The following is an 18483-nucleotide window of genomic DNA, read 5'->3' as shown; positions in this document are numbered from 1 at the left end:
GGGACAGTTTATGTGTTGATCAATCAAGTGAGGGTATACCTCAAGATAAGTAAAGCATGCTTTATGGAAAATTTGTTAGTATTGTTGACAGCTGCGTGGGCAGATTGCCTTAATTTGTCATGAATGAGCTGCTCTAAGCATGTGAGCAAAAATGCCTGATAGCTGCATAGTATGACCTGAAATGTGTAAGAAAACTACAAATCAAAACAAACTCACATAACTCATCTCATGTGCAAGCTTATATACCTGTGATGATGGTGTCTCCTTCATAGTTAAACACACAGCTGAAGATTTCATCCACATGACCTTCTAGTATCTGTGTACACTCTCCAGTGTCTGGGCTCCATAACCGTGCCGTTTTGTCTGCACTTGCCGTCAAGACCTTGGTACCTTGTGGGTTAAATGAGATCTGGTAGAAAATGGAAATATGTATGACTCAGTGAAAATTAACAATGCCAAGAGGGCACTAGGTTAGGTGGTCCGAGAAGTTTTGAATATACAAATAACACTTCATCACGTGAGTAATACTTTATTCAATGTACGTGCTTAAGCCAAAAAAAAATATACCATGTTTGGGGTCACCCCACTGACCCCTTAAAATGAACAATTTATTGCTGACCTTAACGTGTTTTTGTAAGAAATTGTAATAAGTAATTTACCTTATTTCACCAGCAGGAAATCTAATAAAACTAGCCTTGTTTTGTGTTTATTTGTTCAAATACCATAGAAATATCTCCACTGCCTAATCATAGGCAGTGGAACACTAATATAAAAAATGTAAACAGTTTGTCGGTGTTTTCCCGGAGCTATACTACGTGTCGGCAGACAGAATTCTGCCAGACGGTACCGTACATCATACCCATCGGTATGTATTTTTCACATATTTTAGTTGGTCTTTTGCTTATATCTTATTGCAGAAAATCACGGAAATAATAAACCTGCTAAAATGATGCTTAATCATGTATGCCAGCGCCGCATAGTAGAGCACCAGGAAACCAGTATAACTGCGTGCGTGTATAAATGACCGAGTGAAGTGCATTTGCATTCATAGACAACCCAGGGTTTCCCCTGCATTGACACGAGCGAGGCGGGACGCCTCGCTCAAATTCTCAGCCGCCACATAGAAATTTGTCCAAAACACCGCCTCGCTGACGAAAATCACTCTTAAAAAGAAAATCACTGTTGGAAAGTCTCATACAATGTGTTCAGAATAGCTTAGAATGCACCAAATTGCACATTTTATAAAAAAAATTCTGGAGGGGGCAATATATGCCCCCTCACCCCTCTAGCTGGCAAACACATGCAGTGCTCGCATTGCTTGTGTAATGGCCCTAAGGGTAGCGACTACGGTACGACAGGCATTATATAAATAACGCGCGTCCTAGTTGTTTGGATTCAGTGTTCGCTCCTGCCGGTATATTAGGCAGGACGGTGATGCCCGTAGCAAATAACAGGTAGTACCAGTGGAACAGAACACAGTTAGATTCATTTAACTGTACGGTTATAGTTTTATTGCTTTCTACTAGTTTACAAATAATTCCCCTGCATTCGTATATGCATCGGATCCTATATCTATCTCATCTAATATTACAGCATTAACGCGTCGCCGGCTTCGTCTTCCTCTCTCACGGTCGTCCTTGCTTCGCGTAGACCTAGGCAGCCTCCACGGGTGTCTCCCTCGTAGTCGCTCCTGGCTCCACCTAACTGAAATCCCGTTCTTCTCCACCTGTAGTGAAAGATCCCGGCTGATCCCTCCTTTTCCCTGTAGTCTTCTTTCCTTCCTGAAAACCCGTGCTTCTCGTCCCTCCGTTATCTCACTCCTCGAGACCTAAAATGCTTTCTCCCTCTTTCTCTTTGTCCCCTTCTTCTTCTTCTTCTTCTTCTTCCTACTTAGACCTGAAACATAACGCTTTTCTTCTTCTCCTTCTTTCTCTTCTTCTTCCTACCTAAACCTAACCTGAAAAATAATGCTCTCGTGCTGCGATTTGGTGCGCCTTATATACCTAGCTGGCAACGCCCCCTATGTGCCGTTGTTTTGCACGCGTTGTCAAAACACCCGCCGATTTCGTTCGCTGGTGCAATCGCTTTCACCTCGTGACGCAAGCCGTGGCTGGTACCATGATTGCATCATCTTATGTAACTCGTTTCTAAGTAAATATTCCTCTCTCCGACAACTAAGACAATTTATTCTAATCCAATCTCCTCATATATCATGTTGACCACTAGTACATAACCGCGTTGCTTATTCTATTCTATTTATCGCGTTATCGCTTTTCGCGTAAACACTCCTTGTTTTCCCCGACCATAGCAGTAGCAGTGATAGCCTGATCCAAGATGGCTGCGCCCATGAACGTGCGTTTTGATATATTTATGTGCGGTCTATATTTTATCCTCTCTTTAGTCAATATATGGCTATTCCATCTATACTGTGAGTTCAATCTATCCATCCGGATCTAGTCTACTGCTCTTGTGAGTTACACACCCCCGAAATCTCCACAACTCCCCCAACTTCTATTAGTATCCGCCCTCGGATACGCCTTTGTCTTCCCCCAATGTATCCGTGAAATAAAACTTCGAAGCCTTTTCTGTTTTATATAAATATAACTCCTATATTCCCTTTTACAGTATAACAAAAATATAAATGAGTCCTGTATATACTATATATATCTTTTTACTCATATTCCTATACTGAGAGGTAGTTGAGTTATTCGTGAGACTTTATAACACGGTAACAGTAACAATATATATATATATATATATATGTATAAAAATATCACAATCGATTAATACTACTTCTTGGCTAATTCTACCTGTACATATAGCGGTTATAAGTATAAAATAAATTGAGGTATCTAATGTGTTTCCTTCCTCTCCTTCCCCCCTAGCCTCTCGTCTCACCTCTCTCTCTCAATCTGCCTACCTCCTCCTTCAACGTAACTATCTCCTTCTTCGCCCCTTCCAACTCGAACCTTACTTGCTCCCGTTCCGCCTGCCCCTCCTTCTCCAGCTGCTCCCTATACGACTCTTCCTCCTCCACCGCTTTCATGCCCCTCCTTAACTGTTGCCGCCTCCCCATTATCCTTCGATCGCTCCTCTCCTTCCTCCTCTCCCGTAAATCCTGCGGCGTTCCCCCTTCCTGGTAGACAGTTGCGACCCTGCCGATTGACGAGACAGGGGTTCTGCCCTGGTCCTTGGCCGGCTTCCAGCCCCAGGCGAACGGGAGGTCCAGGAGGGTCACCTCTCGTTCTGGATGCCGCTCCTCCCAGCATCGCTGAGGCGACCACCCCGCCCTGACCAGGTAAAAACGGGCCTTCCGCTCCGCCTCTCGCTCCACCTGTCGGGCGCCGGTAATCTCCTTGGGCCACTGCCCCCCTCGGGTACCCGTCCTCCTCCGTGGCCGAGTTCCCCTGCTGCCCTCGCTCTCCTCACCTCCCGAGATCGTCTCCCCCTCTCGCGGCATCAGTTCCAATTCCATCGAGACTCCTGAGTAAAGAAAATTAAATAAACCAAAACCAAAAAACAAAATAAACAAAATCCAAAGCGATGATCCTGCCCCCTAAACAAAACAAAACAAAATGTTGGCCCCTTCCCTAGAAATCCATCCTCTGTGGTGGTTTACGGGCTCTTGTCCCCCGCCTCAGACCAAGATCTACTTCATGGGCCTGTTCCGTCGTTTCCTCCTCTTCTAGGGCCGGTTCCTGAAATAATAACTCCCACGGGATTTCCTCCCCCTCATTATCGCCTTCCTCGACATGGTCTGTGGGCTCCCTGTGCTCTTCTCTCGGGGGTTCTCGCCAATCTTCCAGTGGTTGCTCCGTTTTATAGTAGTCGATGTGCACCACTTTTCTTCTTGCCCGTGGCTCCCGCTGTATGACGTAGAGTAGGTCACTCACTTTCTGGATAATTAAGTACGGCCCCTGCTAGCCATGTCCTAACTTTCTCCGAACGGCCGGCAGGTACCAATACCATGCGAACTCTCCCTCTCGGAAGGTAATTGGCCTAACACTTTTATCGTACGCCCGCTTCTGTCGTCTTGCCGCTTGTTTTAATGTTGTTCTCGCAAAGTCGTAGGCTTCCCCCATGACGTCCTGGATCCATTGCATGTACTCATGAGAACACTTCCCCACGGTACCTGGCGGTGGTCCTACCATGACGTCCACTGGCATATGTATCTCCCTTCCAAACATCATTAAATTCGGTGAACACCCAGTAGAAGCCTGTGCGGTCGCTCGGTAAGCCGTCGCGACGAACAGTAGATGATCATCCCAGTCGTCTCGGTTTTGGTTAGGGGTGAGTATTGCGACCAAAAACCGTATTGCAATATATTGCAATACGACAAAACCGTATTGCAATATTTTCCAATACGTATTGGGAAGTGTATACGATGCATGATATAGTAACAATTTGATGGTTTTAATATCATCATATATTGTATTATATGACATGATTTAATTTCTCATGTTTTTCTTGAGAAACAGAAGCACGGCAATGTTTTCCGCTGACAGTGCAGCCCTCTGTGCCGTAACAATGTCACCCGCTGTACTGAATACCCTCTCAGAAGGCACTGACGTAGCTGGAATACACAATACCCCTGCTGCATAATTGGCTGAAACTGAAACTGAAACTGAAACTGAAACTGAAACAGTGGGTGCTCGCTTCAGCTTGTATCGCGCGCGCGCGGGCACTCAGGTGAGCATAGGCTATATATAGACTCCCTAGTTGCCGTGCTCTGTGTCTCGCGCACACGTCTGCCCCACTCTGCCCGCGCAGTAGTACTGCGCAGTGCTCCATGCAGTGGCCGCTTACCAGTAATACTGTATGCGTCGTGCACGCATTGTGCTTTCGTAATATATACACCGCCAGTGCATAATTTTCGAGCCCATTAACAATATAGACATAAAGGCAAGTGTCAAGTAATTTATTTCTGTGTACTATACCAACCGTATCGTAAATTATCGATATCCGGAAGTGTGTTATCGCCTGTTTATATCGTGTGTTTTCGAAAATATATTGCAATCTATACCCGATATACGGCTTATGTTCGTTACACCCTGTTATTGCGTAACAAATAAAGAGAGCATTTGTGAAGGCGTCTTCATGATATCGTTCTACCTAAGTCGTCAGGACCTAGGATGGGGATAAGGTGTGCTGTCCTTGTTTTGCTCTATTTGCAGGATCTCACAGGATCCTTTGAAGTAAGCGAGATTCGAAATCCGGTCCTTCAGTCGGGTTGTGGATTTTTACGGAACCCCGTTACCGGCAGAAATGCGTATTCTGTCACCAAGACGTGCTGCTACTGTAATATGCCTCGCTGATTCGGGGCAAGCGCAAAGCATGTCCGATCCACTTGTATAAAATAGTACGTTCGCATACTACCATGATTCACCTTTATTCCCTCTCTCCGCGTTCTCTTCTAATCGGACCCATTGATGTTCGTTGGCACCAATCACGTTCGAACAGAGCGCCACTTCCGATGTTTTAACCTTCGTCCTTTGTTAAACCCTTTCCAGGCTTTTCTCAGGTGCACAGGAAGTGCCAGTACTGGCACCTCTCTTTGATATCCTTCCGTGTAGGACAGTGTTGGACAGTAGAACCGTTGCTGAATTGCTTGCTCTACTCCGTTTCTTCGACTTGATGTCCTGCTGTTACGATGGTAATGTACATTACATGAAATAATTTCTCTTCGGCTGCTTCTTTATGTATTACCAGTTCTGAAAGTATATGGGATGATCGGCGTGGACCGGCTGTCTCTCCCATCGTCTATACAATTTTACCTTTCCATGCACCTCTAACTGCATTCCACTGCCCCCAGTACGCCGTTTCGCCTCCGACCCCATTCCTGCAATTTCTGCAAACTCAGGTCTGTCCAACGCCGCTTCTTTTCGTTCCTTGAAGAAAACAATCACAGGGTCCTTATCCTGTAATCTCCTAATATTTTCCGGGTTCCATACATCATGGTCTTCCCCCTGATCCTCGGGATTTTCTCTGCGATCCTCTCGCTCTCCCTCGGTCACTACTAACACCTGCCCATGCTGCTCCTTATCCTCACATGAAGAACCGTCTCTCCTCCCATTACGACTGGGTGGTTCATATCTCCATGTAGAATCCTCTCGTCCCCCACTGCAGCTGGGTGGTTCTTCGCTACTACTCTCCTCATCTTCTTCCTCCTGAACGTGCGTTTCCTCTTCCTCTCATTGCTGGTCGGACATCCTCTCCCATCATTCCATGCCTGCTATCTGGGCAGTTCTCGTTCGGGCATTTCCCGACTGTCTTACGTGACAACGCATCCACATTCTGGTGATGCTGTCCTCTCCGGTGCTCAATTTCAAAGTCGTACGTATCTAATAATGCTACCCATCGTGCTACCATCCCCTCCGGGTTCTTGAAATTGACCAACTAAGTCAACGATGCATGATCCGTTCTTATCTTAAATGGTCTTCCCAATAGATAATGGTGGTACCGTTTGACAAATACCACTACTGCTAACAATTCTTTCTTGGTCGTACAGTATCTCGCCTGTGAGCTGTTCAGCGTCCGACTGGCATATGCTACTACCTTCTCTTCGCCATTCTGAACTTGCGACAACACAGCTCTTAGGCCTGTATTGCTTGCATCAGTATCCAGTATGAACTTGTCCTCCGACGACGGGTAAGCTAATATCGGCGCGGAGGTCAGTGATCGCTTAAGTTGGCCGAACGCTCTTTCCTCTTCCTCCCCCCATCTAAACTTAACTCCCTTTTTCGTCAGCTCCGAGAGAGGCGCTGCTATAGTAGAAAATCCAGGGATGAATCGCCTGTAATATGAAGCAAGTCCTAGAAAGCTTCGAGTCTCGAGCTTCGAGTCGCTACGGCTTCTATCTTGGCCGGGTCACATTCTAATCCTTCTCCCGTCACTATATGCCCTAGGTATTTAACTGTCGTCCAAAATACATGGCATTTCGCTGGCTTTAATTTCAGGTTGGCTGCTCTCAGCCGGTCGAAAACTGTCTCTAGATTCTCGAGCGTCTCCTTGAACGTCTTTCCAAAGATGATGATGTCATCCAGGAAAACTAAGCACTTCCGGCCTAGCAAGCCTCGCAAGACCACACCCATTAGTCGCTGAAAGGTCGCCGGTGCGTCATACAATCCGAACGGCATCCCACGAAAACGTCACAAAGCGTCTATTGTGGAGAATCCTGTGACATCCTTTGACTCCTCGTCCATTTCTACCTGCCAGTAGCCTGCTGCTAAGTCTAATGTTGCAAACCAGTAGGGTCCTCCCAGTGCGTCAAGCAAATTGTCCATTTTAGGTAATGGGAACGCATCTTTTCGAACTACGCAGTTAACCCTTCTGTAGTCAAAACCGGACACTTACAAAACCAATACAAAACCGGACACTTCCATCCTTCTTGGCTACTAACACGACCGGTGAAGCCCAAGCTCCGCTCTCTGGTTCGATAACTCCCTCCGCTACCATGTCTGCTATTTCTTTATCCATATCCGCCTGCCGGTGGAACGGAACTCGACGCGGTGGCTGCTTTATCGGTCGAGCATCACCTATATTTATCTTATGCTTAATGATATTCGTCCTCCCGAGACCATCCTCCGGTCCCACGAATATATCTCGATAGCTATGTAGTGTCTCAGCTACTTTACTTCGCTGCTCCGGTCTCAGTTTTGCATCTACCCTATCCAGTAGGTTCTGTAGGTGATCAGCTAACTTGGTGGGTGCCATGCCGTCCAGCACGCTCACCAACTGCTGTCCTGGCTGTGTCTCACTCTCCTCCACTGGTTTGAGCTCCCCTACTTGCTGATCCTCCAACAACAGGTTAGGCTTCTCTCCTGTGTGGGAGATAACCAACGGTACCTTCATCACATCCCTTGCGAATACCATCTGCTCCATCCGAATCCCCTGTGCCTCCAACTTATGAAATTCTGGGATAGGCACTAGCCTTACATGCTTTCCTTGGGATACCTTATCGTCAGCATAAGTCCATCCAGGGATTCGGTATCTTTTCCCTGGCCTCAGCATCGTCGTCTCCTCCACGTATACTGGTCTACCATTCTCTCCACCTGTCCAAAATCCTTGAACCTCTCTCCCATCAAGTGATAGCATTCCTGTAGTAATGTTCAGGATAGCATTGTTTGGGACGAGAAAGTCGAGTCTTAATTGAGCTTAATTGTGCAATTAAGCCTTAATCGTTCAATTTATGAATAAACTGACTGTTGGAATCGACTCCCCGCCCCAAAATACCCCTATTAACATGTATAACATGACTATAAAGTGTTTAGGTAAGATTTACACAATTTTCCCATAATCGCGAAAATCGGAAAAAGAGCGTGGCCCGTAAAAAAGTTTCCGACCAACGAAAATTTTGTAACTTTTTTGGGGGGGTTTATATGGACCAATACCAACACATTAGTGAAGAATCCAGCTTATTTCACTCGATTTCTAGGTAGAGGCCTTATTTGGCACTTTATGACTGGACTATTCATTAATATTCTGGATGACTTGTCAAAGAAACGTCTCACATTTGGCAGAACTACAGCCAAGTGAGAAGGCTCTCATTTTACATAGGTATAAACTTGATAAGTTCTACATGTCCTAAAAGCTTCGATATCGCAGACAGGTTAATTTTGAACAATTCACCAAAAAATATAAATTTTTCCTATTTCAAGAATGTATATGATAGTTGTTCTTCACAAATTTGGTGTCCCAAAAAATCCATCTCTAACATCAGGACAAAATTAACTCGACTTAATTTGCACAAATTGTACTGTGGTACAAATATGTAAGCGTTCTGCATCAGCGATATCGATCCACACCTAACATCGCAAGTGTAATTTTACAACATCGCGCAACGAATGTCATCAACCGAAGTTACTGCAAATGACACAAGATATTACTATATTTACCTTTGAAATTTCTCCCTCATGACCTTGGAACTTGGCCAGGCAGTATTGTGTTGCCACGCGATACATAAGGCCTGTACAATCAGCTGACGCTGTGAGAAGATATTGTCCCGTCGCGTCAAATGCCACGTCCAACACCTCATCAGTGTGATCCCGAAGAGTTCCCACGCACATGCCTACAAACAGCAAACTTGTGACCATAATTTTTTGCCACCATAATGACCAACCAGATTTACTAGCATTTATATTGATGTGAAGACTATCCATATGTTAAATACTTTAACAAGACTTTTCACACAATATCAATTCACACAAGGTTTGCAAGCAATGAATGATGACCTGTTCTGTATAATATAAATCTCGGTAGGAAAATCTCGATTATGAAGAGTGATCACATCTGTGCTGCACTGCATCAGTAAGTCATTGCTGCAAAACTAAACAAAACTTATCCTCACCAGAAGCTGTGTCCCACAGCTTGCACGTTCTGTCCATGGATGCGCTGGCGATCACAGAAGCATCATAATTAAACTGTACATTGCTGATTTCTGCACGATGACCAATTAAGGTATGTACCTGACAAAATATGAAAAATAACAAAAGCATTAAAAATGACTAAGATAATGAGATTAATAAAAAAAAGAAGTTAAAATATGTTACAACATGAATTACTTTTTCGTCATAAACTGCATTGCACGATGAAAGGCTGTCATGTTGTATACACTCAACCATTTATTGAATAGCATATATACAGTTTCCAAAAAGTGCTCCCAGTTCAAAATGTTTGAAAAGTTAATGGCTCCAGGTGCGATCTCCCACCACTTTGAAATAGTATTTTTAGACATGAACTAATGGTCTTTGATCAACTTTTCGCCACATAACTGACTTCTGGACCCGATTTCACGAGAAAAATCAGTTTAAATCCATAAATCTCAATTTAGCTGTCATTGATTTGTAAAAGTATAAATTAAGGATTCAAACTAATTTGGTGACCGTGATTAGAACCCAGTTTGCAACGGTTAAATTTATGGAAATAAATAAAAACTTTACACAATGCTGAATTAATTATTACTCATTTTATTCTCACAATACTGTTGGAACGATACATATAAATGTACTAGATAAGTATCCTGTAACTAATGAGTCCAGCTCCGGATGCCTGGAGTGCTGTCTGGAGTACATGTCGACAACTTAGATCCATTAGATGATCATAATGAATGTGGAGAAGAGCCAGTGCAGTTAGATGCTCTTGACCCATAGTGGTTCTCATGTATACTTATTGAGGCATCTCATTACACTGGCGCTTGTCACACATTCACATGGGGTCCCTGGTTGGCCAGTTGCAGCAAGCCAGCAACGAGTAGATATTTGGGAAAAAATTAAGTCCTTTGAGCATGGTTTGATTGCATATGCTGGGGTTGAAGGTCGCTTATTGTCGACAAAATTGTAAAAGCGGGATATCCATCTACGCAGATCAAAGTTAATAAGTTAGGGTGAAGGCAAGTCACAGCTGTATGTTTCTACAAAATCAGTGAGGTCAACTTCCTGGGAACATATAACAGATGGTACTAAGCCCAGAAGTCTCACTGCCGTGGCTAAAAAATTTGGTAAATGACTGTCCAATTGTGTATTATTAGTAGCTAAAGAGTAGTAGCGTAGACAATTTGGGGTGTTCCAGGACTTGTTTATTTTGTACTAATCTGGCAGTGTGTAAACTCTGACTTCTGAGACTAATGTTTGTGCGGAGACTCGTAATCACACATTTTGAAGATTGATTGTTACATTGTGGCAATTAACGTGTCCTACCCACACCTCATATGGTTTGTTCGTTACTGCCTGCGATCTGCGAACTTGTGTACAGACATGTCTGTATCCACCCATTAAAATAATATGGCTACTGCACTGTGAATGAATGTGTGCTGCAGAATACTGCGAAGCAATCGATAATGAGGATCGACGAAACTTTTCATTGTTGTTAATTTGTCTTAATATATTACTCTACACACCACCACCGGTGTTTTAAATTCGAAATAGGGTTAAAAAATCTTTTGTATACACTTGAGCAGAACTCCCAATCCCGTCGGGGAGGGGGGTTGTCTGAACCCCCTGAACGCCCTCCCCTGGCCACCGGCACGGCGATGCCCGACCTCTCTTCCCCGGAGCCTGACGAAGACGACGACTCCTGGGAGGACGGATGGCCATGCAGGCCGTGCCCAGAAGCAGAGATCGTCAGACAGTTCAGCGGGTCAGGACCATTACAACAAGAATTCCAGGTAGGGGAGTCCAACTACCCCTCAGACTTCAACCCCGAAGACATAGCCGCCATGGCCCAAGGGATGGCTGCGGCGGCCATCTTGTCCACCATGACGACACCATCAGCCCCCTCACCCGACGCATCCGATGAGGAAGTCGACCACTGACGTCAACTGAACTTCACGTCGCTTCACTTCGCAGCCACAGAACCGCGAATATCCCCTAGTAGTTTTGTACGGTGTGCGGCCGCGTGGTCGAGGCCCAAACCAGTAGACAATAATGTAACATTATTACGTATTGTGTATTATGTATGTATTGTATTGATGGTAGCTATGTCGCTATCTAAAAGAGCATGTAAACAAATTCGGCTATAAAATTACCATGACGCGTAAGGCCAGCCAGGAGGCTGGTATTCGATGACCACTTTTGTGAACATCGGGTTAGTGGGGGGAGAAGTGTAACGCCGCAAAGCGTTACAGGCCAATAGAGCTACTAATTCCCCCACCACCGACGCAATGCGGAGAAATGTAGCAGCTAGATATCACTAGCCGCTACGACTCGGTTATAGGTCACACGGCACTTAGCTACGACTCGGTTATAGGTCACACGAAGACGGCATCGGCTAGTTAGCAGTAGCCGCATCCGCGTCAACAAGTCCATTAGAAATCACTTAGAAATAGATTAGAGCCACTTAGAGACCGATTAGAGCGCCGAGATGCGCCCTGCCAATTAGGGGTCACTTAGGAGCGCCGCATCGGCGTCTCACCCATTAGAGGTCAATTAGAAACAGATTAGAGTCACTTAGAAACAGATTAGACAATAACATCTATAGTGACTCAAGTAGTCCTCTCGGTCGAAAACAACTCAACGCCTACGCGAATCTGTGTAGCACGTGCGAAGGGCGTGTATGACGCCCTCGCGAATGTGTACGGCGCCTGCGCGAGGCGTGTGCAACGCCTTTGCGAGTACGTATGACGCATGTGTCACGCATGCGCCGCGGGCGTGCCTGTGAGTATAAAAGCCGGAACGCGAGCAGAATCGGGATTAGACAACTCCTTGTCTGAACGCAGGTGTCAGACGAGGAGAAGAGAGGAATCTCCCGACGACTGCTGTTGCTGCTGCTGCAGCTGCTGCTGCTGCGACAACAGAACTGCTGCTCCTCGTCCGAACGTAAGGGTCGGACGAGGAGGAGATAGAGGAGGCTCTCGACAACCAGAAGCGACTGCGACTAAATTTTGTAACACTGTAACTGTTCTGATCTTCAAGTAAAATACGAATCATGGTAAACATCTGATCTCTATTCTTATCTATGTGCATTGGCTACGCACAACATTATAATTCACACTTAACACAGTAACGTTAAAACGTGCGTTACATAAACAGACAGATTTCAATCATTGTATATTTGTGTGAAAATAACTGAGTGTTCTAAGACATGTTAGCCATACTTTAGACACTTGCTGTCACTCAATAAATATCAGTAATGTGGTTGTCAGATAAATATGAAAATGGTTAGAAAAACTCTTTGAAATAATTACTTTAAGTGAGAATATTATAACATCATGCTTATAAAGATGTATTGCAGTTCTTCATGGCCACATTAACTAATTATACACCACTCTAAAGAAATGTGCTAGATTAAAATACTAAATATAATATTACCACAATTATATAAGGACTGCTTTCAAGAGTCATTGGTGTTATGCATATAGTCAGGAGTGCTGTTCAAAGCTAGAGTGTCACACGATGTGAGAGTTGAGGTGAAGCCACACCAACTAATTGCTTGTGGTGCAAATATTGTTGGCTTTGTTGGGGAGAAGGTCGCAAAGAGAAAGTTGGGTGAGATGTACCTACTGCATTAATTCATAGTCCTTCCTAGTAGTAGTGGATGAGGAGAGACATCAGCTAGGCATGGGGTGACATGCCACCCAGGTTCTAGCTTACTCACCTCCTTTACAAAATAGGCAAATTGGGTGACTGCAGTGCTTGCTGAGACGCGTGACATTGTGTTTTATCACTGAAAATCTGTGTGGGTGGGGATGCACACGGGCGTTGTAACAGAGAGAAGGCTGTTTTCAATCCGAGATAGCGAAGTCAATTACATAGATGGTGGGGAACAGTATCGCTGATTATTTTATGCTAATATTTGTAGATTTTTCTTGCCTGATAGTGTATTTGATTTTATCCCTTATTCATTAAATTAACACTTTTACTGTCTGCAAAATAAGGCTTGAGGTATGACAGTATCTTCACAGTGCCAATGAAAATAGTGTATCTAATTATGTGACTTTCACAGCAGACCAGACAATTAAGCCTCACGTAGTTTTGAATGAGACTCTCACAGGTAGATGTCATTTCAAATACCAACAACAAGATAGGAATCTCTCAAATATCACAAATATAAACAGAAATAACAATTACCCACGAATATGTCTGGAGAATAGCGATTTCACAGGCATAACATCTATTTTGAGCATTGCAGGTCTCAAACGATGATCTATGTTGTAAAATTACCAAATCTAGACTCTTAAAACAATCAGGGGCTGTACCACCCTCAACCTCGCTTACCTTGCCAGCATATCAAAGCTCGACACTCAGCAGTTAAATACTTTTGCACAATCAGACCTTGAGAGCTCTGGTTATCGCGAGATCAACTCACATACCTTCTTTCCCATACGAACGTCCCACAGGCAAACGGTGCTATCAAATGAACCTGTTACAATTTCATTTCCACTGCAGTTGAAAGAGAGGGCTATGACCTCTCCGGAATGGCCCTGCAATATGCATGTAAAAGAGAAAGATTACACCTTTTCAACCTTGAGAATACTTGAAGTAACACCTTGAAATATGACCTTGATTTTTTTAGTTTTACTAAAGATATTTGGCACCAAGATACGTTGGCATAAGTACACCTGACACTGTGCATAAATAGTTTGGAAGTTATCCTTTATGCAAAGTGCTCAGACTCCAGTGGTAAATGACATTATAAGAATGCACAAATTTAATCAAATTTATGCTTATACTGTACTCAACTGTTTCAATATACGAAAGATGACCGTGGTGACAGAGCAGGATCCCGGGTTTGGCCAATGCAATGAGTAACCTCAATCATTGCTTGTAGTTTCTGGTCATTGCTAGGCGTCAAACATGTTTTTAAAACAGATTCTTTGTTTTGGGGACCAATGTTACAATTGGAACCGTTTACGAGAGTTTGTAACGAAGACAATTGATTTCATGACTTCTTTGAATGTGTGCTCCACACATTCACTCTCACCTGAACCTTACAACATACCGGCCAATGCCTCGGTGCATCAAAACGATTATCCTATCCAATATAGTGGTAGTGACTGTAGCTACATCTCAAGCAAATGCCTGCCTTAATTACCATTGAATGTGTCAATAATACCATTGTCAAATTTCATAGCCTGGCTTATCACTGCAAACAAACTTTTGGCATCAGCTGTTTTGCATTCCAAGAAAAAACAGCGCACAATGACTGGTATTGCACAGAAAGCGTATACTATTTCATTGTCACTCACACTACAATTGGACATAAATGTGCAAACTATAGCTGATGACAGTTTGTTTAAAGGCATAATAGGCCCCTTGATTATGCAAGGTTGACGAATGCTACAGTAACTGGCACCTTCTGTAGTTAATAAGTACATTACCTTATAGCCAAACGCGTATTAGTTTGTCCAATATCACTGCTAATTACTAAGAAATGTCTAATTGAAATCCGTAAATCTGGTAATCTGGCGCCAACGCTAAACTGGTTGCCAAGCAAAATAGCCTCGAATTCGGTTAGGTGACGTCACATGTTGCTACGGGTGTTTAGCAGAGAATTGATTGTCCCGGGAAGCTTATATACGACTAATGAGCTAGTAGAATGTATCTCTGGCCCTGGGTGTATTCTCGGTATTGAGGCACAAGTAAATAACCGTGGGTGCTAATGAACGGGTACCCACATGTCTTCAATTTCGGACACAGGTGTATTCGTTTGACCAATATACGTAAATACGCGTAGTGCCGTCTGCTTTCCATGTTTAGTCTGTGGCCGTGGTTATTCCGTGATCCCCCCCATAGTGTTGGCCCCCAACACAGCCTACTTCATTATCACGAGCGTCCGTGATTCGTACGTGGATTCCACGTTCATTACAATCAGAGCTACTGTTACGTATACAGTTACAGTACTGTACTATCGCTAGCATTGCGTACGGCCGAGCGAAAATGCATGCGTGCGTGCGTTTTTGCATGCGTGCGAAAATGTCCGATGCACTATGAATCTGTATCACACCCGTTTCGCAGTATGCGGTTTCGAAACTGTAAACAAGTCAGTCAACTGATTTCTTGGACTGCGGATTTCAATTAGGCATTTCATAGTAACCAGCAGTGATATTGGACAAACTAATACGCGTTTGGCTATAAGGTAATGTACTTATTAACTACACAAGGTGCCTGTTACTCTAGCATTCGTTAAAATTGCATAATCGATGGGCCTATTATGCCTTTAAATGAATGAACATCTTTAGATAATGGTTTATTTGCTCAAGATTCCTCGACACCAGAGTTTCATATGATTCCTTTTTATTTTCAACATGATCTATGTCATTATTGTGCCGTTGGCTGTCCCGACGTGTGCAATGTGCACCATATGTTAGGTTTGAACTCCCAACCATGAAGGCACCTTTAAAATGTTTTTGCATGCAAACTATCAGGAATTGATCCTATACTGATCTCTCCATAAACAGCCATTTATGTTCTGCAGCCTATTTCCTCTATGGTTTCATCACAAATCAACAAATTCTAGTCCCTATCCTTCCACGACTCAAGAGTTACACACTTTTTTGTGTATTCAATTTCTCTTACTTTGTTGTTTGCATTATGCCTTTTATTCCCCCGAAGCACATTCGTGTCAGTAATACCTAGATATATAAATATTCTGCGCCCATATGATAGGTTTAACAGATGCCATTTCACATGCTTCTGTTAAGTAATTAGTTTTCAGAGGTTTTAAATGAGATTGCGGACTTATATAAACCGGACAGCAATAGATTATATACTGCCATCCGAGAGAACAAATCAGTGGTCCTGCTACACATATGGTGGTTCTGGCCATCACGTATCAACAAACAAATAGATTGATAAATACAAATAAGTAATACACTGTTTTGCAACAACATCTGGTAGCAATTATTTTGAGACAGTCGCCTAAAAATTCCCATCATTCCAACGAATGTATAACTTAGAATACCCACCTGTCTGCCTCAATATTAACCGATCAGGGATGGCGAGACCGGCACCAATTTCCTACACTGTCAATGTCACAAAATTTTGGGATTTTCAGGTTGCTTTTTTTACAGTAGTACGTACTCATTTTACAAAACTTACACACAAAGATGTCAGTGCCTGCCCAGTTTCAACATCCCATAGCCTTGCCTCCGTGTCCATTGATCCAGTCGCTAAAACAGTGCTTTGTGGGTTGAACGCAACGCAGACCTGTTACAAAATGAATTCATTAATTTAGAAACACAGCGCAATAAGGAACATCTACAACCACAAACACAGAGGACAGCTAGGTATCACGTACAGAATAAAGCTGTAGTGTAAGTAGCACGCAGTAAAAATTGCAAGCCATTGTGTCTGCCAGGGACGCTGCCGCCACCGTGGGTTGATATCCTTACCAGCCAAGTTAGATATTGGTAAATGAACAATTTCAATTAAAATGTACAATTTTACCTCTATTTTGGTCTGCAGGTATAAAATAAATCAATGATGTAACGACGTTCTCAAAGAGATAAGCTTCACTGTTAAATACACAAAATATTTTTAGTAGACATGTATGCCCCTGGAAGACTCCTGAATCATAGGTTTTCACACCCTCTCTAACAGTTTTAGTTATATACTAATCACTCCACTAACACATTTTTACCGGCGTTTGTTGGTTTGTGGGTTTCTTTGTTTGTGTATAGCCTAACTAAAAAAGTTATGGACGGATTGTCATAAAATTTTCAGGATAGGTCAGAAATGGGCTAACTTAGAATTGATTAGATTTTGGTAATCGATAATTAATTAATTAATAACATTTTTCAGTCAGAGAATTGAGCTGCCTTGGTGGAGGTCTGCGCTCTCCGAGTGCTCTAGTCTATATATGCAACATGTATGCTAGGTCTTCTAATGTTTCAACCTCACATATGCTGCCAGATATACATGCCGACTTACGAAGTCTCATTTAATGAACAATAGCCCCAACCCATCATTATTTTAAAAACAACAAAGGCTAACTGTTATGTGTCACTAGTGAAATGAAAACATACACACAGTGGGAATTGATGTATAGATCGGGGTTTATTGCATATGATATGCGTAGTTTTTCTCAGATTAGCTTATTTAAGTGCTTGTTTCTCAGCTAATACAACTAAAAATCTTAAGATATCACACTAAACAATTGACATATTCAATGTGCATAACAGGCATTACTTGCCAACCATTATTGCGACAGCAGACAGGATTACCTAAAGAGAATGCTTGGCAACAAAGTTCCACAAATTAGACATTTTGACATGCAAACGTGACAAACACATAATCACTAGTATAGCATAGCAATTAATTCTGGGTTTTATTACAATACTTATTTGCGTTTCACAGGGGTATAGGTGAACTTCATGGTGTACACAGTCAACAGCTATAGTTAAATTGTAATGAAATGTTATTAGTAAATAGTTTTAAATGTAAGAAGCCAAAGTTTAAGGAAAACTTATTTTAAATATCACTTTAATGACAAGACGTAATTTTGGAATGCACAATAAATTACAACCTTACGTATATAAATGCTTAGGATTTAGATATAAACACAATACATGTAGTTATCGTATTATAAACTAATATCCATGGAGCCCATTGTCAGAAACATCGTAAAGTTAAGGCTAATGTTAAGACTAATTTTGTTTCTGACAACAGGCCCCCACTTATTCTCTTTTGATATAAATGGGTGTGTGCGACTGTGCGTGCGCGTGTGCATGTGTGTCTTTGTGTGTGTGTACCTATATATATATATAACGTTTATATAAATGTTCTCCCATTTGTGGGTGCTTGATCGTGCCGTGATCGTCCCACAGTGATGACCAGGGGTGACACGTCAGGTCTTGTACCTGGCACTGTCAGGCACGTTCCGTTATGACCAACCACGACAGTGACAGAAATGGAAACACGCAATAATTAATACACTTGGCTATATAATAGCCTTTTACTAAACACAATATATTACAATAATAACGTTATCTGTGGACGGTGCGCAGCTACCTGTGCACGCACAAGTTATATAAAGCTAATTAGCTGAACT

At 43.0% G+C, this 18483-nt stretch overlaps 1 protein-coding gene across 3 annotated transcripts in view; it reads right to left on the bottom strand.

Moving 5' to 3' along the window:
• The window catches only part of LOC106811039 (dynein assembly factor with WDR repeat domains 1-like), a 46214-nt gene that overhangs the window by 1748 nt on the left and 25983 nt on the right, over positions 1-18483 (bottom strand). For 2 of the 3 annotated variants that reach the window (XR_001394096.1, XM_014814564.1), the window contains exons 7-11: positions 16533-16640; positions 13805-13915; positions 9347-9464; positions 8895-9067; positions 247-409 (exon numbers count right to left, since the gene is read on the bottom strand). Coding sequence is in view for 2 of the 3 variants with exons in the window: in XM_014814564.1 (XP_014670050.1) it covers positions 247-409; positions 8895-9067; positions 9347-9464; positions 13805-13915; positions 16533-16640 (673 nt within the window). In the remaining variant the exon portion in view is untranslated. Of the gene's footprint in view, positions 1-246; positions 410-3397; positions 3484-8894; positions 9068-9346; positions 9465-13804; positions 13916-16532; positions 16641-18483 lie in introns of those variants that run through there. The other variant, XM_014814572.1, reaches the window with a different exon arrangement.

This window comes from Priapulus caudatus, unplaced genomic scaffold, assembly GCF_000485595.1.
Source record: "Priapulus caudatus unplaced genomic scaffold, Priapulus_caudatus-5.0.1 Scaffold17, whole genome shotgun sequence".
In the NCBI taxonomy this organism is placed as follows: Eukaryota; Metazoa; Priapulida; class Priapulimorpha; order Priapulimorphida; family Priapulidae; genus Priapulus; species Priapulus caudatus.
The sequence above is the reverse complement of the archived record's forward strand: the minus strand, read 5'-3'. Positions and strand labels throughout refer to the sequence as shown.